The sequence below is a fragment of the Stegostoma tigrinum genome, chromosome 7, assembly GCF_030684315.1.
Source record: "Stegostoma tigrinum isolate sSteTig4 chromosome 7, sSteTig4.hap1, whole genome shotgun sequence".
Lineage (NCBI taxonomy): Eukaryota > Metazoa > Chordata > Chondrichthyes > Orectolobiformes > Stegostomatidae > Stegostoma > Stegostoma tigrinum.
In genome coordinates, this window is record NC_081360.1 from 73,972,219 (window position 1) to 73,998,652 (window position 26,434).

The 26,434-nt window shown below is 41.3% G+C and overlaps 1 protein-coding gene across 4 annotated transcripts in view; it reads left to right on the top strand.

Moving 5' to 3' along the window:
* The window catches only part of thsd7ba (thrombospondin, type I, domain containing 7Ba), a 922,022-nt gene that overhangs the window by 522,704 nt on the left and 372,884 nt on the right, over positions 1-26,434 (top strand). For all 4 annotated transcript variants that reach the window (XM_048535033.2, XM_048535035.2, XM_048535034.2 and 1 more), the window contains one exon: positions 19,779-19,970. In XM_048535033.2, the coding sequence (XP_048390990.1) occupies positions 19,779-19,970 (192 nt within the window). The remainder of the gene's footprint in view (positions 1-19,778; positions 19,971-26,434) is intronic.

Genomic DNA, 26,434 nt, shown 5'->3' on the forward strand with positions numbered 1-26,434 from the left:
CTGCTCCCCACTCAGCATAATAGCAGATTGGACCAAGTTAAGATAAGATAGATTGGAAATTGAAGATAGTGCCCAAAGAATAGCTCCTTCATAAGTAACAGTAAGGTTAGAGCCCGGTTAGAGCCTAGTGCAATAAACCGAGTTCCTTAAAAAAAGTCTAAAGTCAGTTACTGACTTTGCCTTCTCCTTGACCAGATTGTCTTGAACCCAAACTGTTAGGCACAGCTGTAAAACCACGCAACAGTACCGTTTATTTAGAGCTTGATCTCAACATAGAGATAGTAAGAACTGCAGATGCTGAAGTCAGCGATAACACAGTATGGAGCTGGATGAACACAGCAGGCCATGCAGCATCAGATGAGCAGCAAAGTTGACCTTTCCTGGTGGGTGTCCTTGACCTGACACAACCTGACCATCTTCTCTCCAACTCTCAGTCCATCCCACCTTACTGACCAATCCCCACCACTCCCCACCTACACTCACCTATCACTATCCCACCTACCTTCCCCAGCCCCACACCTCCTCTCTCTATTTATTTCAGAGCTCCCTTCCCCCTCCCCCCATTTCTGAAGAAGGGTCCCGGCCTGAAACGTTAACTTTCCTTCTCCTCTGTTGCTACCCGGCCTGCTGTGTTCCTCCAGCTCCAGACCTCGTTTTTTTTTAATCTAAACATAGTTTTGTCATGCTAGTTTAGAATTTCTGCTCCCTTCCAGATCTAATTAATGCCGACAATATCATTACATCATTGAGCATCTTCGTTGAACATGGTACAGATGTTAATTCCTTTCTTCTACAAGGTCTGAACGAACACACTGGCACCCACTCAACTTTTTGGTGGAAAATCTTTATCTCGTGTTGCAAGGAAAATTTGCAAATAAGCAGTATCCTTGATCATGCTTATTTCCTTTTCTGCTTTCTTGGAAAACTAGTGGTCATTTTCATTTCTACCAGAAGTCCTGAATGTCAGTTACTGTAATATTTCAGCACAACCCCAAATCTTTGGTTTCAGCTGTTGATTTACCCAGATTCTTCTGTACGCTGGACCTGGTAATGACAGCTGCCTTGTTTTGGAGTTAACCATAGTGAAAGAAGTCGCTTCTTAATAACTTTATTAAAATTGGAAGTTGCTCTGTCGTTCCAACTCCATCTTCCTCCTTCTGCTCTATCACTACTATTTAACTTTGCATTGGTCACCCACTTTCTATCCTTCCTGGATATCTGGGGATGATTGAGAAAGATTTATCTGTGTAAAAGTGTTATGAATAAAATAATATTTGTCTGTCATCGTAGCAGCATCTCTTGAAGCACTCTTGTAAATTCCTCAAATTATTTCTTGTAAATTTTTGTGAGCGTGTCTAACTTTAAAGAATTTACCCAGTGATCAAAAACCATGTGTTTCAATCTCTCAATGAAGGTCCCTCTGGTACCAGTTGGGATGGCTGTTCTCATCTGATCATAGTCCATAGGTATGGAATAATCTTAGAATTATAATAAATCATAACCTTAGAATTAAAACATGGAATAATCTTCACAAACGTTTTCATATAATTCAAACTGCCAAGGTAAGTCTCAAAACTCTTCTGGTCATTTTAGTCTGCATAATTTTCTCAAATTAAGTTAAATAGGTTTCATGCAATTTTTCATTTTAATTTTGTACTAACCATTTATTTCAGAATTTCTCAGGCAGTACCACTCACATCCCATGACTGAATAAAAAAAAATTCTTGACACTCCTCAGTTGGCTGCAACTAAATATATTTTTGAATGAATGTTTTTACCTTTTAAGTTTTGTGACAATGTGGGCAATATGAATCAGGGTTTTGAGCACATTTAAATCAAAAAAAGAGATAAATAATTATTCGCACAACATATTAAGATGTAAATCCAACAAAGCAACTCAATCTCCCAAAATACACAGGCCCCAAACAAAAGATGAGTTCCAGTGGTGATTCATGGATTTAGTTCTTTAAAGAATATCAAGAAACAAATGGAAAATTGAAATTATATGTGTGAGATAGGAAGTATTAAAGACCTGAACAGAGCTCTCCCTTAATTCTATGAACATAAATACAGTTGGAAATTGTTTGTGGTTTCACATCATGTTGTAGCTGAGCTTCTGGAGAGACTTTTTATTGAATCAGTTCAACAGATATGGACACCACTGGGCCAGCACTTACTGCCCATCCCTAATTACCCTCAAGAAGGTAGTAGTGACCTGCCACTGCAGTCCATTCTCAGATGAAGAAAATATTAGCCCCCCTCTCTCTCTCTGTGATGACTGTATGTTTGTATTAGGCCAGGTTCTTTTCCTCTGGCTGGAGGATGGTCCCATTTGTCATTTTGGTCTCCAGACTGTCTTATTGGCTTTATGAGAATGAAATGACCATAACAGCAAGGTACTGGTGAAGCAAAACCTGTGAAGCCGATATATTGAACAGCAATAGAACATAGAACATTACAGCACAGTACAGGCCCTTCGGCCCTCGATGTTGTGCCGACCTGTCATACCGATCTGAAGCCCATCTAACCTACACTATTCCATGTACGTCCATATGCTTATCCAATGACGACTTAAATGTAACTAAAGTTGGCGAATCTACTACCGTTGCAGGCAAAGCGTTCCATTCGCTTACTACTCTCTGAGTAAAGAAACTACCTCTGACACCTGTCCTATATCTTTCACCCCTCAATTTAAAGCTACGCCCCCTCATGCTCGCCGTCACCATCCTAGGAAAAAGGATCTCCCTATCCACCCTATCTAACCCTCTGATTATTTAATATGTTTCAATTAAGTCACCTCTCAACCTTCTCCTCTCTAATGAAAACAGCCTCAAGTCCCTCAGCCTTTCCTCATAAGACCTTCCCTCCATAACAGGCAACATCCTCGTAAATCTCCTCTGCACCCTTTCCAAAGCTTCCACAGCCTTCTTATAATGCAGTGGCCAGAACTGTACACAATACTCCAAATGCGGCCGCACCAGAGTTTTGTACAGCTTCACCATAACCTCTTGGTTCCGGAACTCAATCCCTCTATTAATAAAAGCTAAAACACTGTATGCCTTCTTAACAGCCCTGTCAACCTGGGTGGCAACTTTCAAGGATCTGTGTACATGGACACCGAGATCTCTCTGCTCATCTACATTACTAAGAATCTTACCATTAGCCCTGTACTTTGCCTTCCGGTTACTCCTACCAAAGTGCATCACCTCACACTTGTAATGTTCAGATTTGCATGTTTAATTGCTTATGTGTGGGCTGATAATCTCATTTTTTATCAAGGCCACAAAATCTGAGTTCAATTCAGAGATTTTGCTTTTTTTCTACAATCTGAACAAAAATGTAAAATTTGGTTGCTGGATATGTTATTTGTGATTAAATGACAAAACTGCTACCGTATGTGGGAGAGCTAATTCTCTGCTGGTCTAACTGAAGTCTTGGTTTTGTTCTACATTAGCCACATCCTTTATCAAGGTGTTTACATAACTTTTTTTTAGTTTTTGTTTTTGATTCTGATTAATTGATTTCAATACATTTTGCTTTTGAATTAATGGGAGTTGCTTGCATTTTATAATGGAGTGCTATAATATTCATTACTCAATTATGTTATTTCCGGTATTAGATATACATCAAAACTAAAAGCAAAACTGAAGAGATGTGAATTTAAACAGCAAGATAGCCCTCTAACTTAATGACAAAGAAACCTTGTGGGATATTTAGTTGGTATAGATTCATTCATGGGCTTTAAAAGATAATATTGTTCTTGTTTTTTTCAAGTTATTTTATTGAAGTTAGCAGAACAATATCCAGGTAAGAAAACTTCAGACCTCACAAGGGAGTTTATAAGCTCACAAAATTAAGTTTAAACTCTTAGAGATGGAAACCCAGCATCAGCCCATCCAGGATATTTGGTTTAAGCAAGTTGGTCATCAGGCATATAACATGGTATTAAAATGGATGGGTTAGGAGGTCAAGTAGATAAATTGGGCTGCATGTGTCCCAGTTTTTATAACCAAGTTGATCTAGTGACAGCCAAAAGGAGCAAGTAAGTAGCTTTAAGTTCTGCTTAGTGTTAGCTCTCATCCTTCAAATCCCTCAAAGTGTCCCCATGCCTCCATGCTTACCTGATGTGATATGCAACTCACATCATTATTCAAATGTTAGACTTCCCCAATGATCAGAATGTTAGCTGACCTCCAGTTTAGATTCCACTCTCTAAATTCCAGCTGTGCTCTGGGATCTGAACATCTGCTCTCCATCATGCAGCACTGACCCAAAATCATCTCCATAATCTCTCATGCGGTCTATTGTCTCTGCAGTCTCAATCCCAAGCAAACTCTCTTTCCCGTGATCTCTATATTCATTTACTTTCTTTCGCCAGTGCATGGAATAGGCATGTTACTGAAACAAAACCAGCATTTGTTGCCCATACCTACTTGCTCTTAATCTCTTTGGTTCACTAAGCCATTTCAAAGGGCAGTTAAAGGTCAAGCACATTGCTGTTGGTCAAGAGTCACATTTAGGCCAGAACAGTTAACAACAGCAGATTTCTTTCTCGAAAAGACATTAGTGAACCAACTGTGTTTTTACAAAAAAAATGATAATAGTTATGCAGTCACCATTAAATTAGCTTTCAATTCCAGATGTTTATTGAATTCAAATTTCACAATCTGCTATGATGGAATTGAACTCATATCCCAACAACATTCATCTATCCCTTGCACTCTCTATCCCTCATGGCCAGCTGACCGCTCCCCAACTACATGAAGGCTAGTACCCGGTGGAATAAATGTTTTGTTAAGCATTATATCTGCTTGTCCTCGTTGCAGGTCTTTCACTGGATTAAAATGAAAACTCTCATAATCTGCATCAACGATACTGCCTATTCTCTGTGAACTCCATACAAGTGGGCTTTATTACTTGAGATCTTTAATTTTTATTATCTCTTTTCTTCATGATTTCTATCCTTCATAATTTCTATCTTCTGTGATCCCTATCCCTTGTGATCCCTATCCCTTGTGGTTCCTATCCCTTGTGATCCCTATCCCTTGTGGTTCCTATCCCTTGTGGTTCCTATCCCTTGTGATCCCTATCCCTTGTGATCCCTATCCCTTGTGGTTCCTATCCTCCATGATCTCTATCTCCTGCAATTTCTACCACTGCCCTCTCGTTCTTGATCCCTTATGATCGTTATCCTCTGCAGTCTCCCCCATCCTCCATGACATTATTTCCTGCCACTTTTTTTCCTTCTGTATGCTGCATTCCATGTTATCTTTCATTCCATGTTTCCTTTCTGTTTTCTCTCTCTTCTCCAGTATCTAGTGACCTTACTGCCACAGCACTATAGGCTTTCAATCTGGTCAGCTGCTAGGTGGTAAATGGGGGCAGAGTACAAATGAGGTCTACCATTCCCTTCTTGTATTTCTGAGATTTGAAAAGTGCTCACCTCCCCAATCCCCTGTGGTTACCAAGATGTCATATCCTGTAATATCCATTTATTATTTTAGCACAATGAATCTCAAAATATAGCTGTTTTGATATGGAGACATACTCAAACAATTAGTCTCCCAATGTATTGGTTATGGTTTTAAATCTAATTACATCATCAGTTACCTTTTTGATATCAATGGGTTTATAATTCTTAAAATTTGATAGAATCATGAACAGAATAAAGGTGTCTGCCAATACTTTGGCCAAACTCCCTGAGTAATGAAGCAGAAATCCATTATTATCGAACTTGCAGCTGAAGGTCATGCTGAATCTGTATTCAGTGCACTAATTATTCTCTATGTCAGTTTGTGGTTACAATAAGTAGATAAAGCCAAAAGATTAAACATGTAAGGGATCTAATTCATCGTAATTATCGAGCAAGTTAGATTAATTTCATTTGATTTGACAAGTAACAATCCATCTGTAAAAGTAAGAAATGGGTTTGCTTCTTGACTATGTTTTAAGGGAGAGAATGTGACAAGAAGATTAATTTGATGTAGAGTAGCACAATGATTGACATTGCTGGAACATCTATTCCTGGAACAGCTTAGCTCGCTCGCCCTACAATCCTATATCCAATTTGTTGGTGCTCAGTGCACTAACTTTGGTCTACTGCATACCTTACTCTTGCTCCTGTTAATTATTGGGTTTACTTCTATCAGTGACTACTGTTTGGAACTTCCAGGGCTCCTGCATCCATCTATGTCCTTCTCTGCTTCAAAAATATACTTAAGCCAGGCATTTTTAACTGATTTTGACAACTTCTCCTAATACTCTTACCATTTCAGTTGAAATTTGTTCTTGTTGTACCTTGAGTAAATGAATTCAGTTAGCTTTACTGTGATCATCTGGTGAAAGAAAAGAGACTGTTTCCTTTTCTAACCTAAGGGCTCCTCTTGCTGAGTTCGTACATGAGCAGATTGAGTAGAAATCTACAAAGTGTGCCAATCCTGTTACTGAGTGAGGAGAACACATTTCTTACACAGAAAATGGAAATAAACAAATTACTTGCTTAGTAACTTGTAATTTTGTAACTCCACTAATTTTGTAATTACACTTCAATTACAGAAAACTTATTGATTGTTTGTGTACAAAGATAAATAGAAATGAGGGAGGCCATTCAGATGATTCATCTCACCATTCTATATTATCTATGCTAACAACTCATTATAGCTGTCATATACAAAACACTGCAATCTGTGTTATGCACTGTGCATGGATAGCAAAATGCATTATTTTGATTTAATTTATAAAAATATAAACTATTCACGTTGTAACTTCCAATGCCAAAGTTGAACAAAATATCATTTGTTATTTCTCAGCCTGTGCCCCGTTGTCATTCTAAGAACAACAGCCCTCGAAATTTGAAATCAATTTGTATTATTTAATTAGAACCTTGTAATGGATTTTAAACCCTGCAGTTGAACAGCAAACAGAAGAGTCTTATTCAAACACTTAAGGCACCTCATCACCAGGCTTGATTATCATTAAAGGTATTCTGTGTTTTAATCAAAGCATGTCTGAAATCCAATTGTAGACTTGCCTACAATGAATAAATGATGATTTCTTTTCTCCACTTTCTAAATTAAAAGAAATAAAACTGCAAAATTCTACAAAAATTCAGTAGGCTAGGCAGCAAGTGTGAAGGGAATGTAAGAGTTTTCAGGTGGAAATATTTTGCCCCTCACACAGTGAGAGTGGGCTAGCACAGGAGTGGTGTAAAATTTTGTGGAATAGTGGGCTGTCTCATGTACATTACTTACCTCCTGCAGCTGGTATTTTACCAGTAGTGAGGAATGGATGGGGCACACTGCATTCTAATGGACCAAGTGAAGGCTTTAAGTGGGCAATTAATGATTAATTTAAAGTCTCCTCCTGCATTACCTGAGCTAATGATGCTGACTGAGAGAGCCATATCTCCAACTTGTCTGTCTTGCATATGATGGCTACTTCTCCAAGGTAGGCCTACCCCTATGTATTACCCATTTCTGCATCCTGATGAATCGGCCCCCCCAACCCATCAATGGGCCTTGCTGGCCTGATCCCAACAAAATGCCAGTCTTACATTGGTATCCAACATCATGGAATCATGGATTGGATCAAGTGCCACATCTGTTAAGATACAGCCTAAATGTTTCCCTTTATTTTAGTTGATATAGCATACACTGTCCATGGGTATAGTGCCAGAAAAGTGGAGAGAGGCAAATGTCATTCCTTTGTTCAAAAAAGGGAATAGGGATAACCCCGGAAATTACTGGCCAGTTAGCCTTACAACAGTGGTGGGCAAATTATTGGAGAGGGCTCTGAGAGTAGGATTTATGATCACTTGCAAAGGCACAGTTTGATTTGTGATAGTCAGCATGGGTTTGTGAGGGGTAGACCTTGCCTCACAAACCTTACTGAATTCTTTGAAGAGGTGACCTAACATGTGGATGAAGGTGGAGCTGTGGATGTGGTATAAATAGTTTTAAGTAAGGTGTTTGATAAGGTTCCCCATGGTAGGCTCATGCAGAAGGTAAGGAGGCATGGGACAAGGGGAAAAGTGGCAGATTGGATTCAGAACAGGCTGACCCTTTGAAGACAAAGGGTGGTAGTGGACAGAAAATATTCAACATGGTGCTCAGTTATGAGTGGTGTACCACAAGGATCTGTTCTGGGTCCTCTTCTATTTGCGATTTTTGTAAATGATTTAGGTGAAAGTGCAGAAAGTGGATCAGAGAGTTTGCGGATGATATGAAGGTGGATTGTGTTGTGGACAGTGTGAAGGGCAGTTCTAGGTTACAAAGGGACATTGTTAGGATACACAGCTGGCCTGGAAAGTGGCAGATGGAGTTCAACCATGAAAAGTGTGAGGTGATTCATTTTGGAAGGACACCCTTGAAAGCAGAATATAGGGTTAACAGAAAGATTCTTGGCAGTGTGGAGGAGTAGGGGGAACTTGGGGTTCATGTCCACAGTTCCCCAAAATCTGCCACCCAGGTGGATAGAGATAATAGGAACTGCAGATGCTGGACAATCCGAGATAACAAGGTGTGGAGCTGGATGAACACAGCAGGCCAAGCAACATCTTAGGAGCAGGAAAGCTGATGTTTTAGGCCGACACCCTTCATATCAGCATTCCTGCTCCTAAGATGCTGCCTGGCCTGCTGTGTTCATCCAGTTCCACACCTTGTTACCTGGGTGGATAGAGTTGTTAAGAAGGCGTACAGTATATTAGCTTTCATTCAAAGAGGGATTGAGTTCAAGTGCCGTGAAGTTATGCTCCAGCTATACAAAAGCCTGGTTCAGCCAAGACTGGAGTATTGTGTTCATTCTGGTCCCCTTGTTACAGGAAAGATGTGGAGGCATTGGAAAAGGTGCAGAGGAGATTTACCAGGATGTTGACTGGAATGGAGGGAAAGTCTGACGACGAAGGGTTGAGAGAGTTAGGGTTTTTCTCTTTAGAATGATGAAGAATGAGAGGTGACTTGATAGATGTATACAAAATGATCAGAGGTATAGATAGAGTAGAAAGCCAGAGACTGTTTCCTGGGGTTGAGGTAGCTATTATGGGGTGGGGAGAATGGCATAGTTTGAAAGTAAGTGGAGGTAAAAATAGGGGAGACGTCAGAGGTAGGTTCTTTACTCAGAGTGGTAGGGGCATGGAATGCATTGCCGAAGTGAGTAGTGGAGTCAGCCTCATTAGGGGCATTTAAACAGCTATTAGACAGGCATATGGATGATAGTATAAGGTACAGGTGGAGGTTAGATAGACTTTAGGATTAGGGTAAATGTTCGGCATGACATCGTGGGCCAAAGGGTTTGTACTGTGCTGTACTGTTCTATGTTCTATACCACAAAGGGCTGTGTTCTTGTAGAGAACGTTGTTTTGAAGTTTATTAACAGAACTTACTAATTATACTGTTTTCATTGTGTCATATCTTGCAGTGGATAAGTGATGTAACTTTAAGGAACATGCTCGTGATTTCATCACTGTATTATGGCATGGGAGCTAATTGTTTGAATGTCTCAATCTCCACCTTACTGAGCTCTCTCCTCTTGCAGCATGTCACACTGAGGGAAGCACACTGTGGGCAATAGGAACAAGTTATGTAAATACCAAGTGATGTAACAGAAGTTCATGGAATATTTCAGTACTATATCATCCATTCCTCATTCATATGTTATGGGGACTGACATATGTATGAACTGATAGTTGAAGATCACCAGCTACCAGAAATAACATGTTATTGTGGTAACATGGCAATAAACACCTTGAACTCCCCATAAAAGAATCCTCATTAAAGATTAGACAGCGATGGATCATAAAGCATTCAGATGAGGGACCACAATATGTTAATACGAGTACAGAAATCCAACTTAAAAGCCAGAAGGCAGGCTTAGCTTCCTTCTACTTTAAAGTTCAAGATCTATCTAGCTAGAAACCCTATCATTTTTACAAAAAAATAAAAAAAAGTTTCAGCTTGCTTCCCAACATATAATTAAGGGTACAGCAATTAAAATACATCTTATAGGAATAAAATCAAAATTGGCAGCTAGAAAGCTTTCTACAGGCTTAAAGTGAGCACCAGAAGATGAAAAATACTGCAATCACAAAAGTAGAATCCTCCAAGATAATAAAATGTGAGGCTGGATGAACACAACAGGCCAAGCAGCATCTCAGGAGCACAAAAGCTGACGTTTCGGGCCTAGACCCTTCATCAGGGAGGGGGATGGGGAGAGGGAACTGGAATAAATAGGGAGAGAGGGGGAGGCGGACCGAAGATGGAGAGTAAAGAAGATAGGTGGAGAGAGTGTAGGTGGGGAGGTAGGGAGGGGATAGGTCAGTCCAGGGAAGACGGACAGGTCAAGGAGGTGGGATGAGGTTAGTAGGTAGCTGGGGGTGCGGCTTGGGGTGGGAGGAAGGGATGGGTGAGAGGAAGAACCGGTTAGGGAGGCAGAGACAGGTTGGACTGGTTTTGGGATGCAGTGGGTGGGGGGGAAGAGCTGGGCTGGTTGTGTGGTGCAGTGGGGGGAGGGGACGAACTGGGCTGGTTTAGGGATGCAGTAGGGGAAGGGGAGATTTTGAAACTGGTGAAGTCCACATTGATACCATATGGCTGCAGGGTTCCCAGGCGGAATATGAGTTGCTGTTCCTGCAACCTTCGCGTGGCATCATTGTGGCAGTGCAGGAGGCCCATGATGGACATGTCATCAAGAGAATGGGAGGGGGAGTGGAAATGGTTAAGAGAATGGGAGGGGGAGTGTTTGCAGGAACAGCAACTCATATTCCGCCTGGGAACCCTGCAGCCATATGGTATCAATGTGGACTTCACCAGTTTCAAAATCTCCCCTTCCCCTACTGCATCCCTAAACCAGCCCAGTTCGTCCCCTCCCCCCACTGCACCACACAACCAGCCCAGCTCTTCCCCCCCACCCACTGCATCCCAAAACCAGTCCAACCTGTCTCTGCCTCCCTAACCGGTTCTTCCTCTCACCCATCCCTTCCTCCCACCCCAAGCCGCACCCCCAGCTACCTACTAACCTCATCCCACCTCCTTGACCTGTCCGTCTTCCCTGGACTGACCTATCCCCTCCCTACCTCCCCACCTACACTCTCTCCATCTATCTTCTTTACTCTCCATCTTCGGTCCGCCTCCCCCTCTCTCCCTATTTATTCCAGTTCCCTCTCCCCATCCCCCTCCCTGATGAAGGGTCTAGGCCCGAAACGTCAGCTTTTGTGCTCCTGAGATGCTGCTTGGCCTGCTGTGTTCATCCAGCCTCACATTTTATTATCTTGGAATTCTCCAGCATCTGCAGTTCCCATTATCTCTGATAGTAGAATCCTCCTGTTTGGACAAATGGCTTTTTACGTGCTGGGAAGTGTTTTTTTCTAATCGAAAGAAGCATACCTCCATGCAGCAGTTGGTTCCATTTAGTTTCCTTCAACTTGGCACCAAAGCTGATGTGACTTTGTTGTTCCTTAGTTGGTCAGAGATCCATCTCAGCACTGATACCTGTTAATACGAGCTCTTATTTCTTCCTGACACACACCCACACTCAACAAAACCTCTGAAGGAGGCTGCAACTGTGAAAAGTAAAACAAAAGAAAGAAAATAAAAAGACAGAATTGCAAACCTAGTAAAAGAAAGAAACAAACAAGCCCTTTACTTCGACAAAAGAAATAAAATCATTGACCTTCAACAAGAAATAGAAAGCAAATATTTGATTATGGATTTTGTAGCTAGTGACATTTTCACGAATTTAAAACTGCTAAGTGACATACACAGCCTTATTTCACACATCAAGCCATGACTGAGAGTGAGAGGAGATCTTTGAAAATCTTATTTGCTGTTAACAAGGAGGGGCTTGTGTAAAATAAATACATCCAGTCTTTTTAAGAATAATAAAAAGTTTTGTGAGATAATTTGGAGAGTACTTGAGGACCAGTTCAAGATACAACTCAATACCAGGACAAACAAGCTCCAACTCCAAACTGAAGTTCTGGACACAGGAGTTCAAATCTCATCCACGGCAGCACATTGAATTAAATTGATATTAGTTTTGAGCAGATTATATGCGACTAACTATTGTGTGTAATGTGACAGGATTAATTCAAGACCTCAGAATAAAGGCATCCCTTGGTAAATAGTCACCACAATATTATTAAATTTTCATTGTATTTGAAAGGGAGGATATTTTCAACTTGAAAAGTGTGGATATATAAACTGAACTACAGGCCCAGTTCGTAACCTCCCCCCACGGCAACACACAACCAGCCCAGCTCTTCCCCTCCACCCACTGCATCCCAAAACCAGTCCAACCTGTCTCTGCCTCCCTAACCTGTTCTTCCTCTCACCCATCCCCTCCTCCCACCCCAAGCTGCACCTCCGTCTCCTACCTACTAACCCCATCCCACCTCCTTGACCTGTCCGTCTTCCCTGGACTGACCTATCCCCTCCCTACCTCCCCACCTATACTCTCCTCTCCACCTATCTTCTTTTCTCTCCATCTTCGGTCCACCTCCCCCTCTCTACCTATTTATTCCAGAACCCTCACCCCATCCCCCTCTCTGATGAAGGGTCTAGGCCCGAAACGTCAGCATTTGTGCTCCTGAGATGCTGCTGGGTCTGCTGTGTTCATCCAGCTTCACATTTTATTATCTTGGATTCTCCAGCATCTGCAGTTCCCATTATCATTATAGCTGAAGTGAATTGGTAAGGCAAGCTAGGGGAAGATCCATATGGATTTAAGGGGATATTGCAGAATACTCAGAATAAGCATATTGCTAGTTTAAAGAAACATTTTAAAGGGAGGACTCACTATCTGTTGTTAACTAAGAGAATGAGAATGGAAGTTAATAGATAATAATGAAATGGCAGATGAAATGAGCAAATATTTTACTTCTGTCTTCATTACAGAGTATGTGAAGAACATTACAGTAGTAGTTGTAAATCATATGGTGAAGGGTAGAGAGGAACTTAGTGAAATTTTAGTCATAAGGGAAGCAGCACTAAGCAAACTGGTTGAATTGCATGTTGGATTCTGATGGGCTTCTTTAAAAGAGGTGGCTAATGGGGAATAGCTGCCTTGTCTTAATTTTCTAAACTTCCCTAGATTTAGCAAATCTGCCAGCAGAGTGGAAATTGGAAAATGCCTCCTCCTTGAACAGAGATGACTAAGTGTAGAGCTGGATCAACACAGCAGGCCAAGCAAATTCTTAGGAGCACAAAAGTTGATGTTTCGGGCCTAGACCTATCATCAGAAACAGAGGGGTTACGAGGCAGCAAAAGGACCAAAACGTCACAGGAGTACATGATGAATGGTCGGACACTGGGTAGTGATTAGGATCAGTGTGATCTTAGTATGCACATATCAGGCATTGAAGGCAACTGAACATTTAAATAGGGTGGTTAATAGGGCTCTCTGATGAAGGGTCTGGCCCGAAACGTCAGCTTTTGTGCTCCTGAGATGCTGCTGGGCCTGCTGTGTTCATCCAGCCTCACATTTCATGATCTTGGATTCTCCAGCATCTGCAGTTCCCATTATCACTGGTTAATAGGGCATTTGGATACTTGCCTTTATTAGTCAAAGCAGAGAATTTAAGAGCTGTGAAGTTATGATAGAAGTGTACAGGATGTTGCTTAGGCCACAATTTGAGTACTGTGTGCAATTCTGGTAACTGTACTCCGGGTAGGATGTGGTTACGGTGCAGAGGGGCTTTCCAGGGACATTGTCCAACCTGAAATGAATCAGGTATGAAGAAAAGTTTAGATCAGTTGGGGTATGGGGAGAATTCAGGAACCGGATGTTAACTTGGAAGATCAGCTGTGATCATATTGAATGATGGAATAAGTTCAAAAGGCTATTCCTGCTCCTATTTTCTATGATTCCATGCTTCAGTGTTGTCACTCTTTGCCATTGAAAAGTAAATTTTTTAATTAATATTGTTTTGATGCTATAAAATATGTAAAATATATTTCTTCCTTCTTTGAATTGGGTTAGCTTTTATTTCCCTTGTCTAAAGGCCTGCTGTATCTCTCCTTTTGTTCCTGATGCTCTGCCTTTTATCTGCAGTTTTTGTCACTCCTTTAACTTGGGTTGAAAAGTAGGATGTAGTTTTAAATCCCTGATTTCTAATGAGACGTGTTTCTGCTTTTAGCTGTGCTGATAGAGAGAGTTGCAGAGAGAGATGGTAGGATCCACCCAATGTGAAGGGAAGTCAATGCAAATCACCATAGGTTTTTCTCACATTCCCCAGTTACTAGTTTAACAAACAATAATCTGGATTTTCCCAGCAGTATTCTTTGGAAAAGATTAATGCCAGCATTAAAATAATTCTACTTGGAAAAGTTAGGCCCTTCTTCTTATAGGGTTAGGAAGTGCTAGAAAAATAAAGCTCTAATATCCGAGAGAGTGTTAAAATTATGTTTATACAAATGTGGAGTTTATTTAGACCAGTGTTAACTTATAAAAAGAAATTGCGATCATGAACAAATTTTGGGGATCTACAAAAGCCAAATGCAGATTTAAACGTCCTAACTCAGACTTCATTCTGAATAATAATCAGAATATTTAATTAATATGTATACATTATTCATGACTTTATTATCTGAAATATTTTATATGATGAATATTAAATGAAGAGTTTTAAAACAGACATACATTTCTGGCTAATTTGACTGTCTCATTCATTTTACCAGAGACACTCCTCCCACAGTTATTGATAGGAGAAGGAAATTGCCTGGAGACTGGCTGGGGATGTGAACAATAGAACTTAATGCTTTCAGTCACTGCATGCTTCCGACTCTGATAATGGAGCTAATTGACACTTCAGCAAAACAACAACATCCACCATTTTTCCCAGGGAGTAAATACAGCTCTTGAGACAAGAGTTTTCTCCTATCTTTTGTTGCTTTGTCCAAAAATTGGTCTTTGTGCAGGCCGGAATTTCTGATTGATTGTGAAACAATGAATCTTCATTTCCAGCACAAAATCTGGTGCTGGAAAGAATGAGCTGAACTCAGCCTACTTATCACTCCTACATTGCAAGGCTGAGAGTCAGAATACTTCAGCTCCCTGTGGGGGCCAAGTCGAACACAGTCAGTGTGCCTTTAAGAAAAGTTCTTGGTCTCCAACGGCACAAATAAAGGTTTAAATTGACATCTTTCAATGATGGAGCATTTACTTATTTTGTTATGCACTTGAGTTGTGTCAGCAATTAAAGTAATATTTTAGCTACTGCGATGTCCTGCCCATGTACCACAGTATTCTGAGCCAAGGGCTCCATTCAATGTTCTACTGCAATTCTAAAATTGTTGCTGGGACAGAGCAAGTTGATCCTAGGAGAAACAGCAAACTGTAAAGACATGTGTCACGGCTTTTCTGCTGATCAGACAGTCGTATGGTCATCAGAGCAGCATGGATTGATGTGCACGGTGAAGCTGTAGAATCCGCAAGGTAGCGCATTCCAAATGAAATTGAATTTTTTTCTGTGCAAATCCTCTATGCTTGAAACCTTCTGAAAGTTTCCATTTAAGTCAGAATTTTAAAAAAAATATTCAGGTAGAGGTAAATAACATCCAAGTTTATTAAATACATTAATAAACTTTAATGAACAAGTATTTAAGTAAAAGGCATACACATATCTGACAACTAAAGATTTCTTAACTAACTGAAACAAGGAAAAAAAAAGATATATTTATAAAAATTATGAACAACTTTTAAGCTGAAGGGGCAATATAGACGAAATGGTTCTCAGGATTTCTGTTATATCCTTCCTGCTTGCCCCCCCATTAAGGTCATTGCAAGAGTGTGATACATTAATAATTAACAGCATAATAATAGTTCATTTAATGGTCTCTGTCTGTTGTCCATATTGCCTGAAACATTAAGAGCATAAAGTGGCTTAAAGTGTACACTCTTGTATAAAATAAATGGACCTCTATCTATCAGTGTGTCTGTGGCTTTAAAATTCAGATCAGCCATGATCAAGTGACGCAACAGCCTCGATGGGCCAAATGACCTAATTCTGCTCTCATACCTTGTGGTCTTATGACAGTTCAATGAACATTAGTTCCTGGATGTGTCTTGACTCATCTATTCCTCAGCATTTTTAACAGCACTTTTATAAAATTGGCAATTATAGGGACGTCAACACAGACATAAAGAAATCAAATGCTTATTAACTACTGATTATTAATGACTTATTTTTCAACTAAGACATAATTGAGTAACAGCTGGCTGGATGGTTAGTTTGCAAAGTGCAATGAGACCAGCAGCACAGACTAGCTAAGGTTGCCATAAAAATGTCACCTTCTCAAAGTCACTCTTTGCCTGAGGCACGGTGATCCTCAGCTTAAACTCACCACCCATAAGACCATATGATCATATGAGCAGAGTTATGCCATTTGACCCATCAAGCCTGCTCCACCATTTGATCATGGTTAATATATTCTCAAGCCCATTCTCCTTCCTTCCCCTCATAATCCTTGATTCCCTTACAAGTCAGGAACACATATTTTTCTCTCTGAACGTGCATGTTAACCTGAAGAGAATCCTGAAGCAGGAATCATGAACCAGTGCTCCTGAGACCCTTTGTGCTCCAAATAATTCAATCAAGTTTGCTACACATCATCTTCCTCCTTATAAAGTCATATAGTTCGCCCGTGATTAAGTTTTGCCTATCGAAGTGGTGATGATTCTGTCCCTCAGAAATTTTTTCAATGGTTTCCCTATTAGAGATGATAGACTCACTGGTCTGTGTTTATCCCAACTACCCTCCTGGAACAATGGAACCACATTTGCTCTCCTCCAGTCCTCTGGCATCCCTCCTATGCTGCTCAGTAAATGCTAAATATCCCAAGAGACTTCTTATTATTTAATATTATTTAAAAATGCCTTGGGCAACGTTTCTTCCTCAAAAATAGATTTTTTAAAAAGTCATTCATGGTTATAGGTGCCACTGGCTGAAGCAGTATTTATTGTTTATTTGTAGTAATCAGTAATTAACTAATAATTGCCTTTTGTGGCTTTGTATTGTACAGAATTCAGAGATCTGAATTGTACAGATGGCATTTTTGACCTTTTTAAAATTGGTCATGAATTTTTAGTTTTGCAACTCAATGATGTATGAAATTATCCTCTGGCTGTAATAATTGCAATATTATTTTCAACAATCAATACTACTAAATATTTGTTACAGTGTTACTCCTGTATATGTGAAAATTATTATTACAGGTTGGGAATTCAAAATGGAGGTAGTGATGCTTCTGTTGTGCCAATTTCAACTTGACATTGATAATCAATTTTGGATGTCAACCGAAGCGAAGATATTTTGAGTTAACAAAGTGTGGAGCTGGATGAACACAGCAGGCCAAGCAGCATCTCAGAAGCACAAAAGCTGATGTTTCGGGCCTAAACCCTTCATCAGAAAAGGGAGAGGGGGAGAGGGTTCTGAAATAAATAGGGAGAAAGGGGGAGGCGGATTAAAGATGGATAGAGGAGAAGATAAGTGGAGAGGAGACAGGCAAGTTTAAGAGACGGGGATGGAGCCAGTAGAGGTGAGTGTAGGTGGGGAGGTAGGGAGGGAATAGGTCAGTCCGGAGAGGACACACAGGTCCAGGGGGCAGGGTGAGGTTAGTAGGTAGGAAATGGAGGTGCAGCGTAAGATGGGAGGAAGGGATAGGTGAGAGGAAGACCAGGTTAGAGAGGCAGGGATGAGCTGGGCTGGGTTTGAGGTGCAGTGAGGGGAGGGGAGATTTTGAAGCTTGTGAAATCCACATTGATACCATTGGGCGGCAGGGTTCCCAAGCGGAATATGAGTTACTGTTCCTGCAACTTTCAGGTGGCATCCTTGTGGCACTGCAGGAGGCCCAGGATGGACATGCTGTCTGAGGAATGGGAGGGGGAGTTGAAATGGTTCGCGACTGGGAGGTGCAGTTGTTTATTGCGAACCGAGCGTAGGTGTTCTGCAAAGCGGCCCCCAAGCCTCCGTTTGCTTTCCCCCGATGTACAGGAGGCCACAGCGGGTACAGCGGATGCACTGTACCACATTGGCAGATGTGCAGGTGAACATCTGCTTGATGTGGAATGTCTTCTTGGGGCTTGCGATGGGGGTGAGGGAGGAGGTATGGGGGCAAGTGTATCACTTCCTGCGGTTGCAGGGGAAAGTGCCAGGTGTGGTGGGGTCGGAGGGGAGTGTGGAGCGGACAAGGGAGTCACAGAGAGAGTGGTCCCTCCGGAAATCAGACAAGTGTGGGGATAGAAAAATGTCTTTGGTGGTGGGGTTCGATTGCAGATGGCGGAAGTTTTGGAGGGTGATGTGTTGAATTCGGAGGTTGGTGGGGTGGTATGTGAGAACGAGGGGGATTCTCTTTTGGTGGTTATTGTGGGGACGAGGTGTGAGGGATGAGGTGCGGGAAATGTGGGAGACACAGTCGAGGGCGTTCTTAACCACTGCGGGGGGGTTGGTGCGTTCTTTGAAGAATGAGGTCATCTAGGATATACGGGAGTGGAATGCTTCACCCTGGGAGCAGATGTGTCAGAGGCAAAGGAATTGGGAATAGAGGAAGGAATTTTTGCAGGAAGGTGGGTGGGAGGAGGTGTATTCTAGGTAGCTGTGGGAGTCGGTGGGCTTGAAATGGATATCGGTTTCCAGGTGGTAGCCTGCAATGGAGACAGAAAGGTCCTGGAAGATGGGGGATGTGTTGGAGATGGCCCAGGTGAATTTGAGGTTGGGGTGGAAGGTGTGGGTAAAGTGGATGAACTGTCCGAGCTCCTCATGGTCGCACGAGGTGTCACCGATACAGTCATCAATGTAACAGGAAGAGGTGGGATTTGGGGCCAGTGTAGTGCAGAAGAGGGATTATTCCATGTAACTTACAAAGAGGCAGGCATAGCTGCTTTCCAGAGGGACCAGTCTCTCCGTGACTCACTTGCCCATTCCACACTCCCATCCAACCCCACCACACCTGGCACTTCTGCCTGCAACCGCAGGAAATGCTATACTTACCCCTGTACCTCCTCCCTCACCTTTACTGGCTCCATCCCCGCCTCTTTCACTTGTCTGTCTCCTCTCCACCTATCTTCTTCTCTATCCATCTTCGATCCACCTCCCCCTCTCTCCCTATTTATTTCAGAACCCTCTCCCCCTCCCCCTTTTCTGATGAAGGGTCTCGGCCTGAAACATCAGCTTTTGTGCTCTTAAGATGCTGCTTGGCCTGCTGTGTTCATCCAGCCCCACACTTTGTTGTCTCGGATTCTCCAGCATCTGCAGTTCCCATTATCTCAGAAGATATTTTGACTTTGGAAGGGTTATGGTGATAGAAATCATAGCAGATTTAAAAGGGCTAACTTATGAAGAGAATTTATATTAGCTTATGCTCGAATCTTTTAAATTTTGATGACCGATTGGTAAGCTAATCAAGGTATTTATCATGATTAAAAGATTTAATTGCATTGATAAAGTGAAATAATTTCATCTGGTTGGAAAATCTAGCACATGACTGCACAGTACTACATTAATTAGAGGTGAAATTAGGAAGCATTCTTTCCAACTTATAGAGGAAACTCCGTAACCATAACATTAATTTTTCCGTAAAAAGGCTATTGATGATGAATAAGTAGTGATTTTAAAGACTGAAATTAATTGGTTTTTGTTTCAAGGTCTATGGAAAGAAGGTGGCTAAGTACAAGTACAGATTCAAGAAGCAGAACAGCCATTTTTCATTCCTATGCTTTTGCACTTAAATAGTCAATGTAAGAAGGGTAAACCGCAACATGTGGTTGAAGATTTCTTTTGTGTTTTGCAGGAGAGGCAACATTAGATGAGCTTTGTGGAGAGTCCTATCTTCCCCGTCATGGTATCTGCACAGTGCCCTGTCCATCTGACTGCGTTCTGAGTGAATGGTCAGAATGGTCAGTTTGTTCGCGCTCATGTTCCAGCAAAAATGCAGAGGGCAAACAAAGCAGAACCAGATACATTATAGCAGCAGCTGGAGAAGGTAAGCGTGTATGTCTTCAGAGCATTAGCAACTATCCGAGAGTATCTTTCACTATGAATGAAATGAGTTATAATTGTGACAAATAAAAGCTCATTGTTGCCCATTTGTTATAGGACAGAAAAACTGTATTACAATTGTATGAACAAAAACACTTTCACTGCTAACATGAGCAGTCAATAAAGTATTGATAAGCGATTCTAATGCTTTTAATGATGTTTTCAAAGCAGTTTTTAAATAAATATAATAACTTGTAATTATCTACACCCATTTGTGGATAGCACAATGTAAATAAGCTCTTCATCTCCTGAAAACAACATAGACAGATTCAACACCTGGATTTTGGTACTGGGCTGGGGAACTCCAAGGTTTTTTGGCTTCCAAGACCCAAGGCTACATCCGAGCCCTATTCATGCCATATTTTTGACTCTGTGAGATGAGTATGAGCACAGCTTGGGCTTTGAGATCTAAATAGAAGCTGGTTAGTTCAATAGAGCAATAACAACCCAGCTCCCTGTGTTATCCTTTCACTCAATAATGCTACTCTGATGCTCCTTCAAGCTCTCTATGACCATTCAATGTCCCTCATAATCCCCCACGTCACTCTATACTCCTTCATACACTCATGATCCATCCATACCTTCCGCAGTCAATGGCCCAGCATCTTGTAGGGTTAGAATACTTTTGAGTTGACAAAAATATACCTCTAATAGTTAAGTAAATATTCATTCAGACACTTCATACTGAAAAAATGTCATTCATAAAAGTTATTCAAACAACTAAATCACCTCAAATGATTAACCTGTTGTAAAAACAAACACATCTACATGTATTTCATGCATCATTAAAATCAGAGCCTAAGGCATGTCAGGAGTTTTCCAATTCATTTTTTTATGCTTTTAGCTACAATATGATACTTTTTCCAGTGGGAAAAGCACTCAAATACATATCAGCACATGATACTGGTCAAGGTAATTGTCATTTTATGATTTCCGGAGAGATTGTTATGATGAGCCAATATAATCAAACACATCTTTGTTAAAATACGGCACTTAAAAGTGAAATTTAAAGTTGTCATAATATTTAACACTTAACGATCAGAATATTCATGACTCCTCAGCAAATTCCCATGGTCACAAACTCTCCAATGGCACATTGATTTTAGGGCTTACAAATTCCACACCAACATATGAAAACAGCGGTGTGCGGTTCAATCTGCTATAGGAACAATCCTGACCCTCTGAGAAGAGATATGTGAGGGGTTGTAGTCAAAGGAATTTCTGACTCTCAGGAAAGCTGCACAAAAATAGTATGGGGCCAGGAAGGGAGTAGATTTCCATTTTTGTGGTGAGAAACATGAAGGCTTTCACTTTCCTAAAGCCATTTCCTCGTCCACAGTAGTCAGAAATCCAGTTGGATCCTCTCTGGTTTTCCAAAATGTATGTCAATTCTTTTTAGCTTTGGGAGGTCATGGTAAATTAGAATTTTTCTTTTTCTTTCATGGGATGTGGGTGTCAGTGGCAAGGCCAGCATTTTTTGCTGATCCTTTTAGCGCTTAAGAATGTGGTGGTGTGTTGCCTTCCTGAACTGCTACAGCCTACTTGGTGTTGGTCAACCCATAATTTTAAGGAGGGAGTTCGAGGAATTTGACCCAACAGCATTGAAGGAGCTATGATATATATTTCCAAATCAAGATGATGAGTAAAAACAGAAGTTGCTGAGAACTGAGGAAGGGTCACTGGATCAGAAACGTTAACTCTGGCTCTTTTTCTTCGCAGATGCTGCCAGGCCTGCTGAACTTTTCGAGCAACTTCTGTTTTTGTTCCTGATTTACAGCACTTGCCGTTCTTTTGATTTTTATTAAGATGACGAGTGGTTTAGAGGGGAACTCACAGATGGTGGTGTCCCTGTGTAGCTGCTGCCCTTGTCCTTCCAGGTATTAATGGTTGTGGGTTTAGGAATTTACCCGGTAAGATCTGATACCCATATTAGAAGACCTTGAAAAATATGGTCATGAGTACAACAGTGAGCCTCACCATGTTTATCATTGAATACTTGAATTTCAAAAACTACTTTCAGCCCATTAAGTCTACATTGGCTCTCCAGAAGAATGATTTGTCTAATACTACTTGCCAAATTTTATTCCTTGCGCATTCATCGTTTTTAGATAATAACTAAATTTCTGTTTAAATACCTTGATAAAACCTGTCTTCACTACACTTTCAGACAACATATTGCAGATCTCAACCAGTTGCTGCTTGAAAATGTTTTGCTTCATGTCTCCATTGGTTCTTTTAAATCTCTGCCCGCACGCTCTCATTCATTCTGCCATTGTACACTTCTGTCAAACCTCCTCTCAACTGTCTCCTTTAAAGAAACCAGGTCCATCTCTCAGAGTGTCTGTGTGGGTTTTCTCCAGGTGGTTTGGTTTCCATCTGCAGTCCAAAGGTGTGTAAGTTAGGTGAGATAACAAGGCGTAGAGCTGAATTAACACAGCAGGACAAGCAGCATCAGAGGAGCAGGAAAGCTGACATTTCGGGCCTAGACCCATCTTCAGGGTCTAGGCCCAAAACATTAGCTTTCCTGCTCCTCTGATGCAGCTTGACCTGCTGTTCATCCAGCTCTGCACCTTGTTATCTCAGATTCTCCAGCATCTGCAGTTCCTACTATCTCTAAGTTAGGTGAATTGGCAATGCTGAATGTATGGAATAGGTGGGTTAATCACGGGAAAATATGACTTAACTTTCTCTATCTGACAGAGGTTCACCCATACATCCTCCAACCTGGGCTACTATTTCCATTGCTCTCGATGTGGTTTCCTCCATACTGGTGAGACCAAGCGCAGACTCGAGGATTGTTTTGTGGAGTGTCTATGCACTGTAGCGACCTTCCAGTCATGAACCATTTCAACTCACCCTCCCATTCCCTGAGTGATATGTCCATCCTGGCCCTCCTCCAGTGCCACAGTGACGCCACCTGCAAACTGGAGAAACAACACCTCATATTCCGCCTCGAAACCTACTGCCTGATGGCCTGAACATAGAATGCATCAGTTTTAAAATCTCCCCACCCCTGGCTTCATACCACGGCCAAACCTCGCTCTCATCCCCGCTTCCTTGATCTGACACAACCTGTTCATCTTCTGTCCCACCTCTCCACCCCACCCTTCCACACTGACCAATCCTCATCAACCCCTGCCCAGATCCACCTATCACCATCCCACCTACCTTCTCCAGCCCCACTGCTCCTCCTCTATTTATTTCCCAGCTCCCTGCCCCCTCCATTTCCGAAGAACAATCCCAACCTGAAGTCTCGGCTTTCCTGCTCCTTTAATGCTGCCTGTCCTGCTCTGTTCCCCCAGTTCCACACTATGTTACTCTGAGGTCCACCTCTCCACTCTTTCTCTGTGTCTTATTTCATCAACCCTATAACCTTTTCTGTGCAACTTTTCTGCAATCTCTCTGTAGTCATTACATCTTTTCCAAAGTGTGCTGCTCAGAAATGGATGCAGTTTATCAAAGCAGCCCACTTGATTGGCATCGTATCCACAAGCTTCCACTTCCTCCACCACTGATACTCAGTAGCAACAGTGTGTACCATCTACAAGATGCCCTGCAGAAATTCACCAAATATGGTTAGACAGCACCTTTCAAATCCACAAATACCTCCAAGAGCAGCAGATACATGGGACCACCATCACCTGCAAGTTCTCCTTCAAGCCACTCACCATCCTGACTTGTAAATATATCGCCATTGTTTCACTGTTGCTGGGTCAAAATCCGGGAATTCTCTCTCCAACAGCATTGTGGTTCAAGAAAGTAGTTCACCACCACCTCCTCAAGGGCAACTCGGGACAGACAAGTAAATCTGAATCTCATGAATAAATTTAAAAAGGGCTTAAAACTTTATCATATTCCTCAGTTAAAAGAGAATTTCAAGGTATTTGAAAAAGTAGGAAAGTGAAAACTAATAATCAAAGGAAGTCAAGCCTCAAATTGCAGCAGTAAGTTAAAATCTGTCCATCCAATTTATTTCATTTCCAATTCCAGTCTTAGTTCAGTTTCAGCTGCTGTGTAACACACTACATGTATTAATGGCTATTTTGATATTATTTCCAGGGTTACACGTGCAATCAATGGATTCTTTTAATGCTGTGAACTTAGCTTTTATGATGCACCATAATTTATTTACAGCTACTATTCTGCTTCAATTAGACTTTATTCAGCATTTTTAGTTTATCAATAACCTGTGTCCCTGATCCCTGTAGCTACAAAATATTACAGAAACATTTGGGTTGGAACAAATTGCAACCAAGGGCCACAGCTAAAATTATAAACCATCAGAACAAATAACATGTGAACTTGCAATCTCGTCACAGCTCATAGCTCTTTCTTACCCAACTGTTATTTGATATTGTGGTTTGACTATTTTTGTACTTGCAAGTAATTATAATACTGTAACATCTGGTAAGGCTCTGAAGCCTGCCATTGTTTGCAATTATCTGCTATGTGAGTCCTTTGACGGCAACAGTAATTCTTGATACACAATTGCATAAAGGTTATACTATTTAAATAATACTGGGTACAATTATGCCACAGGACAGGAAGGAGGCAATAATACAGGAAAATGTGTGAGTACATTATCGGAAAATGATGGAATTAATTATGATAAAAATGTAGTCTTATGAATTCAACTCACACATCGTGAATCTTGGATTTAAATATTTGCTTGGCTGAAGAAACTGCTATAAGATTTCAGTAGAAATTAATATCCAGACATGGCGATGCTTGCATTGGGTTTGGAAGTGGAATTTTTCATGGCTGAGAAGAATAATTCATAAGAAAATTCCTCCTAGTCATTTCAACCGAAGATTGAAAATGCATAGTGATAAATGGGGGAAGTAACAAAATTAAGCTTGTGTCCGAGTAATGGCTGAGCTGGTGAAGGCAGTACTATACTATAGGGCGCCATGATGGCTCAGTGGTTAGCACTGCAGCCTCACAGCGCCAGGGGCCTGGGTTCAACTCCAGCCTCAGGTAACTGTCTGTGTGGAGTTTGCACATTCTCCCCGTGTCTGTGTGGGTTTCCTCCAGGTGCTCTGGTTTTCTCCCACAGTCCAAAGATATGCAGGCTAGGTGGATCGGTCATGCTAAATTGCCCATAGTGTGCGGGGGTGTGTGGGTTATAGGGGGATGGGTCTGGGTGGGATGCTCCAAGGGGCAGTGTGGACTTGTTGGGCCAAAGGGCCTAATCTACTGAGCACGAGAGACCAATGTTCTTTCCCCAGTCTGTGGTGTTTGTTGATCTCATTCAAGTAGTGAATGAGTGTCTGGGAGTTGAGGAAGAGAAAAATCATCTTGTCTTTTCTGAAGGGTCACGCTATCTCATCATTGAAAATGAATTTTGGGCAAGAACAAATAAGGCCATCACCTTGATTGGATATCTTTCATGGTATCCAGAACTATCTCCCTGATTTTTGATGATAAACAAAAAGCTATGACCTGTGATAATAAAATGTGAGGCTGGATGAACACAGCAGGCCAAGCAGCATCTCAGGAGCACAAAAGCTGACGTTTCGGGCCTAGACCCTTCATCAGAGAGCAGTTTAACCGAGCTATGACCTGTGCATTGCTTTCAGGCTTTTAATGCACAAAACAAAATTAACAAGCAACTTGAGCAGATAACTTTTCACGCACGCCACCCATTTACTGAACTTCAACCATCACAAAATAACATTCTGCTGGGTTGTCATCTTACATGGTTATATGTTCTCTTTGCCACTGTGAACAGAATACAACAGATTTTCCACTGACAGCAACCATCATGTACTATCCATCACCCACAAAGATGCTGTCGTTCTCTTGTAGATAAAATACCAGCTATTGCTTTCCCACTTGCTGCCACATATTCTTGACAGACTACAGGAGTGGTTTCTTTATACTGAGGCAGAGAAATGCAATTATTCCTTTGCCTGGTGCGTCTATGCTATCCCAGAAGGCTGCTTAGCACAGCATGATGTTTTCAAAAGCAGCTAGCAAGAGTTCCTTGTGATAACAGTAATGCTTTTTAAAATGTTTTATTTTCATTTCATCATTCATCAAAATGAAGGACATTGATAGTTTGGGTGAAGCATTTCCTACCTCGTTGAACAATGACTTCCAGAGTTATTTTTGAATTGAAGTCATACCTACGGATGACAGTAGAGTACATTGTTTTGTTTGAAATCCTTTGTTAAGTTACTCCTCAAGTGTGAAAGACTCATGATTTATAAACAGAACAAGGATGAGTATTTCCAAAGTCATTCAATTATTTGGTTCTTTTTTTTGCAGCAGAAGGGTACATTGTCATTGTTGGAAAATAGAACTTTCATTCTGGGTAGCCACTAGCCCACCCACCCACGTTACATTTACTCGGGTTAGCGGTATTAGGGCTAAATGACTGGAAAAAGCTTCCTCCTCCTGTTCTGA